This window comes from Abramis brama (genome assembly GCF_963993115.1).
Source record: "Abramis brama genome assembly, chromosome: 22".
Taxonomy (NCBI): domain Eukaryota; kingdom Metazoa; phylum Chordata; class Actinopteri; order Cypriniformes; family Leuciscidae; genus Abramis; species Abramis brama.
In genome coordinates this window covers 8,336,130-8,350,198 of record NC_139984.1, presented here as the reverse complement: position 1 = coordinate 8,350,198, position 14,069 = coordinate 8,336,130, and the positions used below count along the sequence as shown (strand labels likewise).

Here is a 14,069-nt window from a genome sequence, read left to right as displayed (position 1 = left end):
TCGTTTTAATCAGAATCATCTGCTGTAAGTGAACTTGGACACTAACACTTTATTTTGATGGTCCACTTTAGACATTCTACTAACTACAAGTAACTTTGCAACTACATGTCAACTAACAGTCATTAGAGTATTAGTAGACTGTCTGCTTGTAAAATATACAGACAAAAATATACACTTTATTGTGATGCTCCTCCAACAGACAATATACTGACTATAAGTGACTTTGCAACTACGTCAACTTATTCTACTAACCCTTACTCTAAATTATGTTTTTACTAGTTTCTATTACATCATTGTCAACCTTATTATCAACCTTATAATGCAAAAATATTGTTTGTTAGCGGATATCATTATCTGCCCAGAAATTCTATTTCTAGTATGGGGAACACATATTCACTATTAACTACGACTTTTGCCTCAATAAACTCCTGATTTACTGCTTATTAATAGTTAGTAAGGTATTTTTGTAGCGTTTAAGTTTAGGTATTGGGTGGATTAAGGGATGTAGAATATGATCATGCAGAATAAGGCATTAATATGTGCTTTATAAGTACTAATAAACAGATAATATCCTAGTAATATGCTTGCTAATAGGCAAATAGTTAAAAGTGAGAAGTGAACCCTAAAATAAAATGTTACCACTCTATTTCCCTAAAATGAAAGTGTTAGTTCACCCAAAAATAAAAATTCTGTCATCGTTTTCTCACCCTCATGTCAGTTTAAACCAATAATACTTTGTTCTTTTTTGAAACACAAATGAAGATATTTGGTCACACTTTAGTTTAGGGTCCAATTCTCAATATTAACTACGACTTTTGCCTCAATAAACTCCTTATTCCTGTTTATTAATAGTTAGTAAGGTAGTTGTTAAATTTAGGTATTGGGTGATTAAGGGATGTAGAATATGATCATGCAGAATAAGGCATTAATATGTGCTTTATAAGTACTAATAAACAGCCAATATCCTAGTAATATACATGCTAATAAGAGACTAGTTAATAGTGAGAATTGTACCCTAAACTAAAGTGTTACCAGATATTTTAAATATCGTCTTATCATTTTTGTCCATCTATTCAAAGTCCACACAACCAAAACTTTACCGGATCACAAAATACCAAAAGGCATTGCAAACGTAATCCTCAACAGTACTTGCCCAATGCGTGGGTACAAAACTCATTGGTTTTTGCATGTCAAGCAAGCACGTTTTAGCTGCCGTTGTCATGTTGGTCAATTTTTTAAATGTGAATAAAAGCCTAAATTCAATCTGTTCATCATATAAATGGATCGTGTCTCTTGAGAAGGCTTGTATTAAACCACTCAAATCATATGGATTACTTCTACCATCTCTTTATGGACTTTTTGAAGCATCAGTTTTGGTGGAATGGATTTTGTAAATGGAGGGACAGACTTTCATTAAAAATATCTTCGTTTTTGTTTGGAAGATGAACAAGTCTTATGGGTTTGAGGGTGACATGAGGGTGAGTAAATGATGACAGAATTTTCATTTTTTGATGAAGTTAAGTCAGGGGTGTCCACACTCGGTCCTGGTTAGGGTCAGGCCACTGAGTTTAGCTGCAACTTGCCTCAACACACACGCCTGGAAGTTTCCAGTATGCTCAATTAGACCTTGATTAACTGGTTCAGGTGTGTTTAATTGGGGTTGGAGGACAGTGGCCCTCCAGGAGCAGGATTGGACACCCGTGCCATAGAGATATTTGAGATATTAGGTATAAATGCAGTGCTTATGACGAGTGCCACTACGGTCCTTCGATGCAGACTTTTGCCGAGCCCCCAGTGACGCCCGCTCCACAGAAACCACTGGCTGACAGACTATACAGCATGTGTGGACTTTGCATACGAGATCCTGCCAGTCCATTTAACTACAAGTCATAGAGAACTGATCCCAACACTGTCGACACGGGCAGCACCCCTGCTGAAAATTTGGAGAAAATGTTGAAAACTTCACTCCGCCGATCAAGCCCAGAGCAGGTCCATGTGGATTGATTGGAACAATATGTGCCATGAAGGATAAAAGAAATTCCAGCCCTCTCATTGTTCACAGTGCCAAACCACAAGCAATGCAAGTTCTGCAAAAAAAAAAAAAGAAAAAAAAAGAGGATGAGGGAAAATGAAAGAGAAAAGAGAGAAGGAAGATGTGGGGAGCAGGGCAACAAACAAAAGGGAGAGAGGGGAATGTATAACCTCATTCTTTCTTCTCATGGCCACCCCGTACTCTCATGCCCCTTATGAATGTGGTTTTATAGATTCATTTAATGATGGTCTCCTTTCTCTTACTAGTGCCGTTTACTGAAGCAAACATCACTATTACTACCACTCATACTTAGAGTGAGGGGTTTGTTCAAAGCAACGTTTATGCTATGGACATGACCTATACCTTGAATTGATCAGATTTATGATTTTCACTTGGACAATAAAATCCTATAGACTTACATGGAAGGAGGGACCTGATGCAAAATGTCACATGCTGCATTTACTACAAGGCCTAATGCACAGATCCGATGGCTGATTTCCTTTATATTACACAAATTGCACAAATGGCTTCAAGTAAACAGTTTAAATGGCGCCGTCGCATTGGTTTGTGGGGATATCGGTGTGTGAACCTGTGGAGCATGTGGTTTCCCATTTAGATTATAAACAGGCTGTATGAATACGAGGATGGGTTATGATTAGTGGTCGACCGATAATCGGCTTGACCGATATATCATCAGCTGATATTTCCCCAAAAAAATTGTCGATACATTTTGTACGCGGGACTTTTGTCTGTCAGTCGGGACACGAGCGAGCGGCGTTTTAAACCCTTGATTTCGAACTATGCTGCACTCTATCCTGTTGGCCGCTGTGTCATACTCATTTCTTATTCACTGTGTACTGTATGTGAAGTTGGTGCTACATGGTCTTTATCTAAGAAAATATAATTCCCAGTGGACGCAGATTACTGTTGCTTCTGTTTATTTGTGTTCGTCAGCAACTTATTTATTTGTGAAACTTACTATATGGTTACAGAATGAAGAAGTATAACTGTGTTTATAATACAGATTTATTTTTTATTAAGTCAATTGATTGTCTATGGAAGCTTCTTTCCGCCACAGAATAAAAAATAAAAAAGGTGATTGCGACTTTTTATCTCTCAATTCTGACCTTTTTTCTCGGAATTGCGAGTTTACATCTCACAGTTCTGACTTTAGAACATGCAATTGCGAGTTATAAAGTCAGAATTGTGAGATATAAACTTGCAATTCTGTGAAAAAAGGTCAGAATTGAGAGATAAAAAGTCGCAATCACCTTTTTTATTTTTTATTCTGTGGCGGAAAGAAGCTTCCTTTTTCCTTCAGAATTGGACTTTATTACTCGTAATTGCGAGTTTTTATCTCACAATTCTAAATTCTGAGTCAGAATTGTGAGTTATAAAGACAGAAAATTGTGAGATCGTGAAATTGTGAGATAAAAAGTCGAAATTATCTTATAAATTGTTTTATTCCGTGGCAGAAACAAGCTTCCATAGTTGTCAGTTGATTGATTTATCAAATTTATTTCTAATTATTTTAGTAAATATTATGTAAAATAAAACGTGTGTCTGGACGTTTTTTGCACAGACAAGAACTAGCTGAACGACTATGGTTGATCTGGCTCAAAATATCACATTTTAAGCATTTTTCATCCTCCAATATGATAATACGTGTAATCTGCAAGCCGGTGCAGTGATGAGAGACCGTGTTTATGGCAATATGGAGACCACACAAAGAATATTTAAACATACCATTAGTATGACACACAACAGGAAATCTATTTATAGTGTCGGTCATTCTAGCCGCTTTCTTTTAGTGTATTCTTGAAATGTAGTTTACGTTCTGTAATTTGTAACACACACTATGCCTTGTGGATGCTTACAACAAAAATAAGCATCTAAATACTTTTGCGAGCATGAGTGATCTTTATACAAATATAGTTGGGTAAACAAATTTCGTCATAAATCTCCAGCGTTAACATCTGTGTGAAAGCGTACAGCTGGTTATTCGTTCATCTGTTATTTGAATAGGATTACGGTCAGTTTATTGATAGGTTTAAATTGTGAGTTAAGGAGAATTAAAGATGAGATCATTGAAATATGAGTTCAGATTCCACCTCGTCTTGCTGTCTGCAGTTGTTGTTGACGAACACATCTCTGTTTCGTCAGTTTACGATGGGACGCTTTCCGTAACAGCATGTAACGCTGGCATCGTGCATACGTGCCCTTCGCTTGAACCGCTGTTTGCGGCTGTGCAGATTTATGAACGTTGATCACGGCTGTCATAATGATAAATGTGCTATAGTGTACGCCAAGACAATTCAGCTACATCATTTTATTCTGGCAGAATGGGTGACTGACATAGATTATGTGTCATGTGCGCGCCGCTGAGGGATTACGAGAGCCAGGGCTTGGGTGGAACTGTGAAACTGTCTCAAAATCAAGTGTTAACTTCGGGATTACATGCACATAAATCACTGAGCCAAGCAGTTTTGTTTATGAACGGATTGGGTACTCCTGAGTGGAGTAAATAAGTAAATCAACAGGTTTTTAGCCCTCACCAGAGCTCTTTGCTTGTATTTGGACAGGTGGACAACGACACCATCTGGAACGAGATGCACACCTCCACAGCGTCCCGCATGGCGGCCGGGAGCGTGACCGAGCTGGCCTTCAGAGTGGCTAAAGGAGAGCTCAAGGTCTGTTCAAGACAACATACTAAAATTCACACTGTTCGTCTGTTTAGTTTGTCAGCCACATGTATACGTGTCAAGACTTTTTTAAGGTGTGTTCCAACATCTTTACACCACTGGTTAGATGTCCGGCTTAGAAACAGCCAATTCTGATGGTGCTAGTTTTGACAACATTAACACCCGCCAAAAGCGTGTGTATTTCAGCAGTGGTGTAGCCTGGTTAAAACCAGACCATTCTCAGTAGTAACTGAGTTATGGTCTGGCAAACCTTCATTAATGACTCATTTCCAAAGGGGCGTCACCAACGGACGTCGCTCAAATGCCTCTGGGCGCAATTGGATGGACCTAAAACCAATCAGAGCGATCGTCATCGTGTAAAGCCCGCTTCAACGTTTCTGATTGGTGCCGCGATTTCGACGGATTAGAAATGAGCTCTTTGCCAGACTACTTGCAGAGCAAATCTAAATTTGCCGGAAGTTGTCTGGGTTTTCCTAGGCTAGCAGTGGTGTGTAACGCAGTCACTCCTACTTGCCACACTGGCGGCTTGAATTTTATATATAATATATACATTTTTCAATTGTAGTCTTTTAAAAATGCATCTGAAATGATAAACTTGGTGAAATGTAGTGTTTTTCACAGTGATTTTTCAAAATCGATACTGAAATATCTGAAACACGTCCAATAATTTTCCACAAAATAGATACAGGAGACCAGCTGATCTTTCTCGCTCTCTCATCTCTCTGACAGCGAGTGACACACAAACCCGCCTCCACTCACTCACTCGTTTCATTTGATACTGATGAATATTGTTGATGTTACAGGGCTTGAATTTCAGTGTGGGATTGCACATATTGCACATAATTTTACTCATTCCCGCAGATTTTGCTCTCGCACCCAAAGTGTGGCACATAAAGCCGCCACTCAGTCCTAAATTTAGTTATTTTTTGCTGCTAATTTCACTTAAACAGTCAAATACACAAAATAATGTCAAAATGGTCTTGGCCAGTATTCGCGTAAACACAGTCATTTATGTTTTAAGTTATGTTTTTAACGTAAACAGTTGAGAAAGAAAACGCATGTGTATCAGTGTAATGGATCAGTGCGTCAGGTCTTGAAGTGACAGAAGCCTAATAAACCTGCTGACAAATTATGAGATCGTATTAAAAATATCTATATGGCAGTTTTTCCCTCATGGTATCGATGTCAGAATTGTGGCCTTTGGAAAACCAGTAGCCACAGTGGCTGATGAGCAAACACAGTCAAGTCCTGTTGCGCCTGGACCTGAAACAAACCTGGAACTACTATACAAATATGCACATGTTAAAGAAGCTACAAATAATTTAAGTACTTTAACTAGACCTTTATTGAACAAAATCACCAAGTTAATAACTGTTTTTTATGTGAATATATTGTAAAATGTAATTTATTCCCGTGATTGAAGCTGAATTTCCAGCATCATTACTCCAGTCTTCAGTGTCACATGATCCTTCATAAATCAGTCTAATATGAGGATTTGATGCTCAAGAAACATCTGATTATTATCAATGTTGAAAACTGTTTTTTTCAGGATTCTTTGATGAATAGGAAGCATTTATTTGAAATGGAAACCTTTTGAATCATTATAAATGTCTTTATTGTCTCTTTTGATCAATTTAATCCATCCTTGATGAATAAAAGTATCATTTCTTTAAAAAAAACATCTTACTGAGCCAAAACTTTTGAACATTAGTGTATAAAACTAAATTGAAGCTGTTTATCTGCACTGATGTGTAATTATCAGATTATACAAAGTAAAGACATCATCTGGCAGGAAACGTCTGAATGAGAATGAAAGCATTACATTTTACAAGTAAAATGTAAGGGTCAAAAGTGAATCGCTGAATCATGACCGGTGCATCCATGCAAACAAACTGATTCAGTAAAATGATTCAGGCGTACTGTACGAGACAGACGAGTGAGTGTTATTGCCAGCTTGCTCTGCTGTAAAGCTGAATGAGAAATCCAGTGTGATTTAAATACAATGATTAAGCTTTTTTTTTGCTACACTGCAACATGCTAGGAAAAGTAGCTTGTTAATATTTTGATTCACTACTTTGAATAAAACGGATCTACTGTCATGCTAATTATAAAATGTAGTTATTAGCATCTTTAACTGACTGACTGCTTATAAAAATGTCTCGTTGCATCAGGGTTGTCATCTTGTTATTAAGGTACTTCTGAGATTATGCTCTGAGATACTCACTTCCTTAAAGCTCCACAGTGAAATACTCTCACAAAGTATTGAAGAACAAAGAAATCACACCAAGTAACACTGGCTATAATAAACAGAAATATGTGTAAAGTGTAAAAACTTTAACTTTGCTACTGGCATTTTTGTAAACGATTACATGAAATTCATCTCGTGTTCATTTCCGACATGACGTGAATGCATCTTCAGTCAACACTCTTGGATCATGCGTCAACCAATCAGAATCAAGTCCTCGTTTCCTTTCAGAGAAACTTTGCAATTACCGTTGCTTCAAATAAAAAATGAACCAAGTAGCAAACCGAACTGCTTAAGACGTGGAAAACTGTAACCAACATGAGGGAACGGTTCAATCACTCGAGTCCCCGGCTGGTAATTAAACTTAATGAAGGTTATAGGGGATGTTTCAGGGAAATGGCTTTATTGCTTTAACTGAAAGTGGTGGCCCGTTTGTGAAAGCATCGTTTGGTAAATGCACAGTTAATGACATGTTGGTTTCAATGTTTCAGAACGGCTTTGCTGTGGTTAGGCCACCAGGACATCATGCAGACCCGTCAAACCCCATGTAAGTCTGGCTGTTACAGACAGAAACTTCTCTGTGTGCATTGCTTGAGTTTGTTTATTCCCTATTGTGACATAAATGCAAGTGAAAAGGATTCTCCAACAAGAACAAATGTAGGGCGGGGCTTGATTTTGTCCGTGGGGAATTGATTGGATGGTTGTGGTTTGCTATTGGTGGATCTCATGTGAGTGACAGGTTAAAGTCCCGCCCTCATCATCAGAGAAGAGATGTCACTGAGAGAGGGAGGGGAAGTTATTCTGATTAAAGATTACTATTAATATTTAAAAATAATTTGCACAAATTAATTGTCTATAATAGTGCCGGGCAACGATTAATCGTGATTAATCGCATCCAAAATAAAAGTTTGTGTGCACACAATATATGTGTGTGTGTGTACTGTGTATAATTATTTTGTATTTATAAAAACACACACATGCATGTATATATTTAAGAAAAATGTGTTATTTATATTTAAAATATATATAGGATATATATTTATATATATATATATATACAGGCAAATATTTCTTAAATAAATACATGCATATGTGTGTATTTATACATACAAATTAATTATACACAGTACACACACATATATTATGTGCACACAAACTTTTTATTTTATTTTCACGATTAATCGTTGCCCAGCACAAATACTGCTATATCCCATAAAAAAATAAAAATAAGAATGGTCAGTTTTGATTTAATGGTGATTTTAAGACGTGTGTATAGCTTGAAATCTGGCCTGTGTCGTTTTTTTCCTCGTCTGCTTTTCACTGTCTTACTATATAAAGTTCTTCACATGCATAAAATAATAATAATAATAAAAATGTGGGTGCTTGTGCAGTGTGTCGTGCATGTGAGTTTGTGTTTATTTACTGTGGTCATGAGTGAAATGCTTCTTCCTGTACATGTGTGTTGATGGCATGTTTGGAGTGTTGTGTTTGTCTGTCGTGGGCGTTGTGTTCGCACATGTGCACTCTGTCACCTCGCGTTCGGCGTGTGTGTTGCAGCGTCAGCACGCCTGTCTGTGTGTGTGGATATTTACGGCTTGATAATGAAGCTTTGGAGGGAGCGGGAGGAAAGACGCTGATTTATTTCAGCACTTATTGGCCTGCTGAGTTCGCTCTTTCACACATTTCTCAGCGTTTCACCTCGCTCCCTTACTTCCCAGTGCAGATCTAATCATCTGCTTGAAGTTTCCACGTTTATTATTTGTGTATATGTACATATTTAAATGCTTTTAGATTACCTATTATCTTTCAATGGTTTTTCTGTCATGATAAAGCTGAGTTCAGTTGCGTGAGGAAATTTGTTTGCGTATTACTACAGTTTTGTTGTTGCGTTTCCAATAATTGTTGGCATTTAATGTGGGAGACCTCACTTTATCTCTTTCTCTCTCTCTCTCTCTCTCTCTCAGGGGTTTTTGTTTCTTCAACTCTGTGGCGATCGCTGCCAAGCAGCTCCAGCAGAAACTCAGTGCCAGTAAAATCCTCATCGTTGACTGGGTGAGAGCTCATTCTGAATATAATTCTAATCATTATATTCATGTTATGTCAAATAACTGATATGATATTGGAAGTCTATACTAATAAATCTATACTATCCCTATTATACACAATTAAAGCAATAAGAGTTTGTTAGTAAGTTCAGGCATCACAACAGTGTAATGTACAGGATGAAAAATAAAGAACAATTTATTTCAATTAAATAGCCACATTAAATACAGTACACAACATCTGATAAAGAAAAAATAGCTAGTCTTATTACTGATACATCGCCAATATACTGTAAAAAATCACATATGTTTTTACATTGCTTTAACTCATCAAAATAAGTTAAGCCATTTTTATAAGTTATACAAGATTCAACTAATTTTTTACAATCAGTTTCATGTAATTTAAGTTGAAATGACTTAAACATGCAAGTTGATTGTACTTAAATTTAGGGCAGCAAGTTCATTACTGCAAAAATTCTACAATTATTCTGGGATATTTGAATGAATCCTAATTGAAAATATTGTTTTCGAATGGATCATATGAACTGATTTGCACCTGATTCAAACTTTTAAACAGTGTAGTTGAACTGTATCGGTTAACAGATAGAATGAGTTGAGTTTATCAATCTTTCAATTAAATCACTTCCAGATTTTAGTCTTTTTTGGCCAAAACAAAGGCACTGCTAATGTTAACTGAACAGCAACCAAAATACAATACAAATACAAATAATATAAAATGTCAACTTTTTTTACTCGCTGTAGTGTTCCTTTGTGCGCTGAATTTAAACGATTGTTATCCTGATTATTTTTCGTCATCAATCATTCAGGACGTTCACCATGGCAACGGCACCCAGGAAATCTTCTACAATGACCCCAGCGTCCTCTACATCTCCCTCCATCGCTACGACAATGGAAACTTCTTCCCCGGAAGTGGTGGGCCGGCAGAGGTCGGTACCCAAAGATCATTGATTACCATTACAGCAAATACAAATACAACAGCAAATACTCCCTGGTCGATATTCTTATTTATTGCTGTAATTCACTATAGGCTCACAGAACTTTTCATTGACTTTCATTGACCCAAACCAGAAATAGTTGCATCATGGCCTTTAGCACAAAAGGATCACAGTGAATGGAGCGTTTTCAGTGTTTAACAGCAGTGCTGTCTGTGTTTGATTGGTCCCAGGTGGGTTCTGGTGCCGGTGAGGGTTTCAACGTTAATGTGGCGTGGACCGGTGGACTGGATCCTCCCATGGGCGACGCAGAGTACCTGGCTGCCTTCAGGTGATACTTTCACTTCATTATTTGATATTCTCAACTGACTCAGGGGAATACTTCAACAAGGACAGTATTCCCTGGAGATATGTTCATTTAAAGTCCCCCTGTGGTGAAAATCAAGCTTATAATGTAGTTTATATGTCTATGTGGTGTTTTTAATATGATTTAAGACAAACCATGTGCAAATGCACAAGAGTACTTTCTCCTTAAAACTGAACCAAAGACAGTCTCAAAAATGTGGTTTGAAATCGCGTCACAAACTACCTTGTAACCAATCAGATCAACGTGTGATCGTCAACGAGCTGGTTGTGAGTGAATGGAGGCGGGGCTCATTTGCATATTCATAGAACCGCATATTCTAAATGAGGCATGGGTGTAGAGTTACATTCAAGCTATTTTAAGGCATGAAGAATTTTTTTTACATTTAAATATGTTTAAATATGTCATTTTGATGATCAAAGATGAGTTTTAAGGGATGAAATTATTGACTACAGGGGGACTTTAAAACTTAAAAAATGTATGGATCAGTTTTCACATAAATAAATTAATTTGGACATTGGAAGACAGCATGATTATTAGATGTGATATATTTGCTGACTTCAGGGTTAGGGGACGGAGCAGTAGCAACATATAAAATTTGTAAAAAATATTTTATTAAATGGCAAAAAATGAAAAAATGTTTTTGGCCAAAATGTTTAATTATCACATTTTGACCACATCAGCATCTATTTCGTGCACACAATGTGGATACGATACAACAGGTAAACATGTCAGCAGTGTGAACGCACGTCAAATACTTCCCTTGTATATAATATGCGAAAAACAGTATGCGAAAATGACCCGTATCACCTCCTACTTCCGGTGAGATTCTGAAGTGTGCATACGATGGACACTTTACTGTCCCATGAGGCCACGGGAGAGGATTTGTGAATGAAAGTGAAGCGACGTACTGATGCTCTAAGTCACATGACAATGACAACATGGAGAATGTAGTACATCTGGATTACATTCATACTGCACACAGTCATACAATATAGAACATACTTTTCTAATGATCACAAAGTAAGTTCATATTCAAATGTAGTTCCTACTCAGTATGTGATTTGCCAACTGTCTTTGGAGTAAGCGGGTGTTTAGTGTTGTGTGAAGGGTGCAGTGGTGTTGGGGAACCCGGCAACTTTTCTATTCTTGGATCATCCGTGGTCCAGAAGTTTAACCACAGCCTCTCCACCATCCACTTATATGTCTTGTTAAGCTTTTACATGGTCCGTTCATTATCAGGTCAGAGTTCAGGAAGAAGCGTTTGACCTTCCATCATCGGTTTTGCCAAGAACCAGGTGCTCTTCCTATGGGCGTCCTTCATATCACATTGGTTTCTCTTCTTTGTTCATGTGCACTAGTATCTAGATCTTTTCGATTTTATCAAGAATTTGAAGACGGATCATGTTGTGGACACTTTAAACAGGACTTGTCCCCTTCTTTGCAACTGCCAACCTGTATCAGTCAAGGTGTTTATTGTAGTCTGAAACACTTGCAGGCCTTCAAATGATTCCCAGCTTTTTCATTGCTTTGGGATCAAACTCAAGCTTGGCCACTTCCACATGCAACATAATTGCCGCCGGTGGGTGGTTTTATTAAAAGTTTTTAGCATTTTTGAAGGAAGCCTGCTTCAGGTTTTTGGTTTTGGTCCAGGGAGGCATTGCTAACCACACGCTAACCAGGATCCCTGCGTGAAAGTGGGTGGGCGTCTAAAAAGACCTTTAAGATCTTCAGGACTGAATGCCATGCCTCTAACCAGCCCGTCTCTCCTTGACTTCCTGTGTCTTGTACACTCTTTCTCGTCCTTTTATTGGTCTTTAATGAATGCTGCTCTCTCTCTCTCTCTCTCTCTCTCTCTCTCTCTCTCTCTCTCTCTCTCTCTCTCTCTCTCTCCCTCCACCCAAATTGTTCCTCTCCACACAGGGGAGCGTGGGTAGTTTTATTGGTCTAGAGGGGAGGCGGAGTTGGTAACAACGGTGAGGGTAGGCGGAGAGGGGGGGGAGTAGTGGAGGATCCTGGGTAATTAAGGCAAATGGCTCCCAGATGCCGGGCTGTCAGTGACGTGAGGAGAACGACAAGCTTCAAATGGGAACCAGATGCAGCGGCGGTCGCTTTGAACTCGCCGGTGATGCGCTCAAGAGGCGAAATCGCTGGCAGGGCTGGCGTCCTCCGAGCGCAAGAAAGAGGGAGACGAGGAAAACGAGGAAGGAAGAGAGAGCGAGGCGGTTATTAACAAAACCTAATTCAAACACTTTAGTCATTGGGATTGTCACGCTGTGCTTCGGCCAGCTTAATTCTTTTGTAGAATTTGTCAACTATAACAGGAACGCCACTGGAGTTTTTTTCTTCTTTTCAGTCTTTTGGGCAAATAGTTTCTCATGTGAAACATATTTCCGTGAAGGCTTTGATCAAATACACCCAAAATAATACATAAATATGAATAAAAGTAATCTGGAACAATTCTGCTCATTATTAATAATAAATGTTACTATTTATTGAGCGTTCTTGTCTTTTGTAATATTCATATTGCCAGCGTTTCATTAAAAATATAATATTTGTCTTGCCTCAGAAGACCCCTCAAAGGAATACTTCACCCCAAAAAATGAAAATTCTCCCCCGTGACTTTCTTTCGTGGAACGAAAAAGGAGATGTTTTGAAGAATGTAGTTGGTTGCTCCTCCACGTAACTACAATGAATGGCCACTGAAGTTTTCATGCTTCAAATAAGATCCAAACGCGTCATAAAAGTATCATAAAAGCACTACTCACTATATTCCAAGTCTTCTGGAGCCATGAACGGAAATTTAATTTGTTATTCACTGACAATCTTGACATCTGCCCTGACTTTCGTTGCCATGTTCGTGAGACTTCAAGAGTGAAGAACGAACGAATCATTCTTTTGAGTCGGATCTTTAAATGAATCGGTTGATCCAGGTTCACAAAAGCAGTCTGAATGATTTGTTTATGATTCGGTTTCAAGTTTAGGTTAACAGGAGAAGATTATACGTTAATAATACCTTATATTTCACTGAAGACGGATAGTCGTTTGGGTTTGGAGTGACACCAGTTTGAGTGAATGATGAACTAACCATTTAACGGTTTGAAATGGTCCTCGTATAAAGACACTAATGCAGATCACTGATATGATATTAACTGATCAATGTCTGTGTGTTGTTCTGATGTTTAGGACGGTGGTGATGCCCATTGCTCAGGAGTTTTCCCCAGACGTGGTGTTGGTCTCTTCAGGGTTTGATGCCGCAGAAGGACATCCCGCTCCTTTAGGAGGATACAAAGTCACTGCGAAATGTAGGAAATTCCTGTCCTTGATATATTATCCTTATCCCTTTAATGTCCTTGTTTTGGACTGCGACGGTAAAGCTGTTATTGGTCTCTCCGCAGGTTTTGGGATTTTGACTCGGCAGCTGATGACGTTAGCAGGAGGACGCGTGGTTCTAGCATTAGAGGGAGGTCACGACCTCACGGCCATATGCGACGCGTCTGAGGCCTGTGTCAGCGCCCTGCTGGGCCTGGAGGTCAGATTTCATGCATTCTCCGGCCAAATACTTTATAACACATTTATTATTCCTTAATAACCCTGTTATGGCATTGCCGTTAACAAATACTGAGGAATCTTGTTATGTAAGGGTGTTAACATGACTTTTCTGGCAAAGTCTTGTATGACGTGATCTTTGTTTTAAAGGAAAAACAAAAACACAGTTTTTCATCTGGTTT

At 38.4% G+C, this 14,069-nt stretch overlaps 1 protein-coding gene across 2 annotated transcripts in view; it reads left to right on the top strand.

The window, feature by feature from the left end:
• Positions 1-14,069, top strand: part of hdac7a (histone deacetylase 7a) — an 86,252-nt gene that overhangs the window by 66,586 nt on the left and 5,597 nt on the right. For both annotated transcript variants that reach the window (XM_084098904.1, XM_084098903.1), the window contains exons 17-23: positions 4,615-4,722; positions 7,471-7,526; positions 8,944-9,031; positions 9,849-9,968; positions 10,208-10,305; positions 13,525-13,643; positions 13,737-13,870. In XM_084098904.1, coding sequence (XP_083955030.1) covers positions 4,615-4,722; positions 7,471-7,526; positions 8,944-9,031; positions 9,849-9,968; positions 10,208-10,305; positions 13,525-13,643; positions 13,737-13,870 — 723 coding nt within the window. The remainder of the gene's footprint in view (positions 1-4,614; positions 4,723-7,470; positions 7,527-8,943; positions 9,032-9,848; positions 9,969-10,207; positions 10,306-13,524; positions 13,644-13,736; positions 13,871-14,069) is intronic.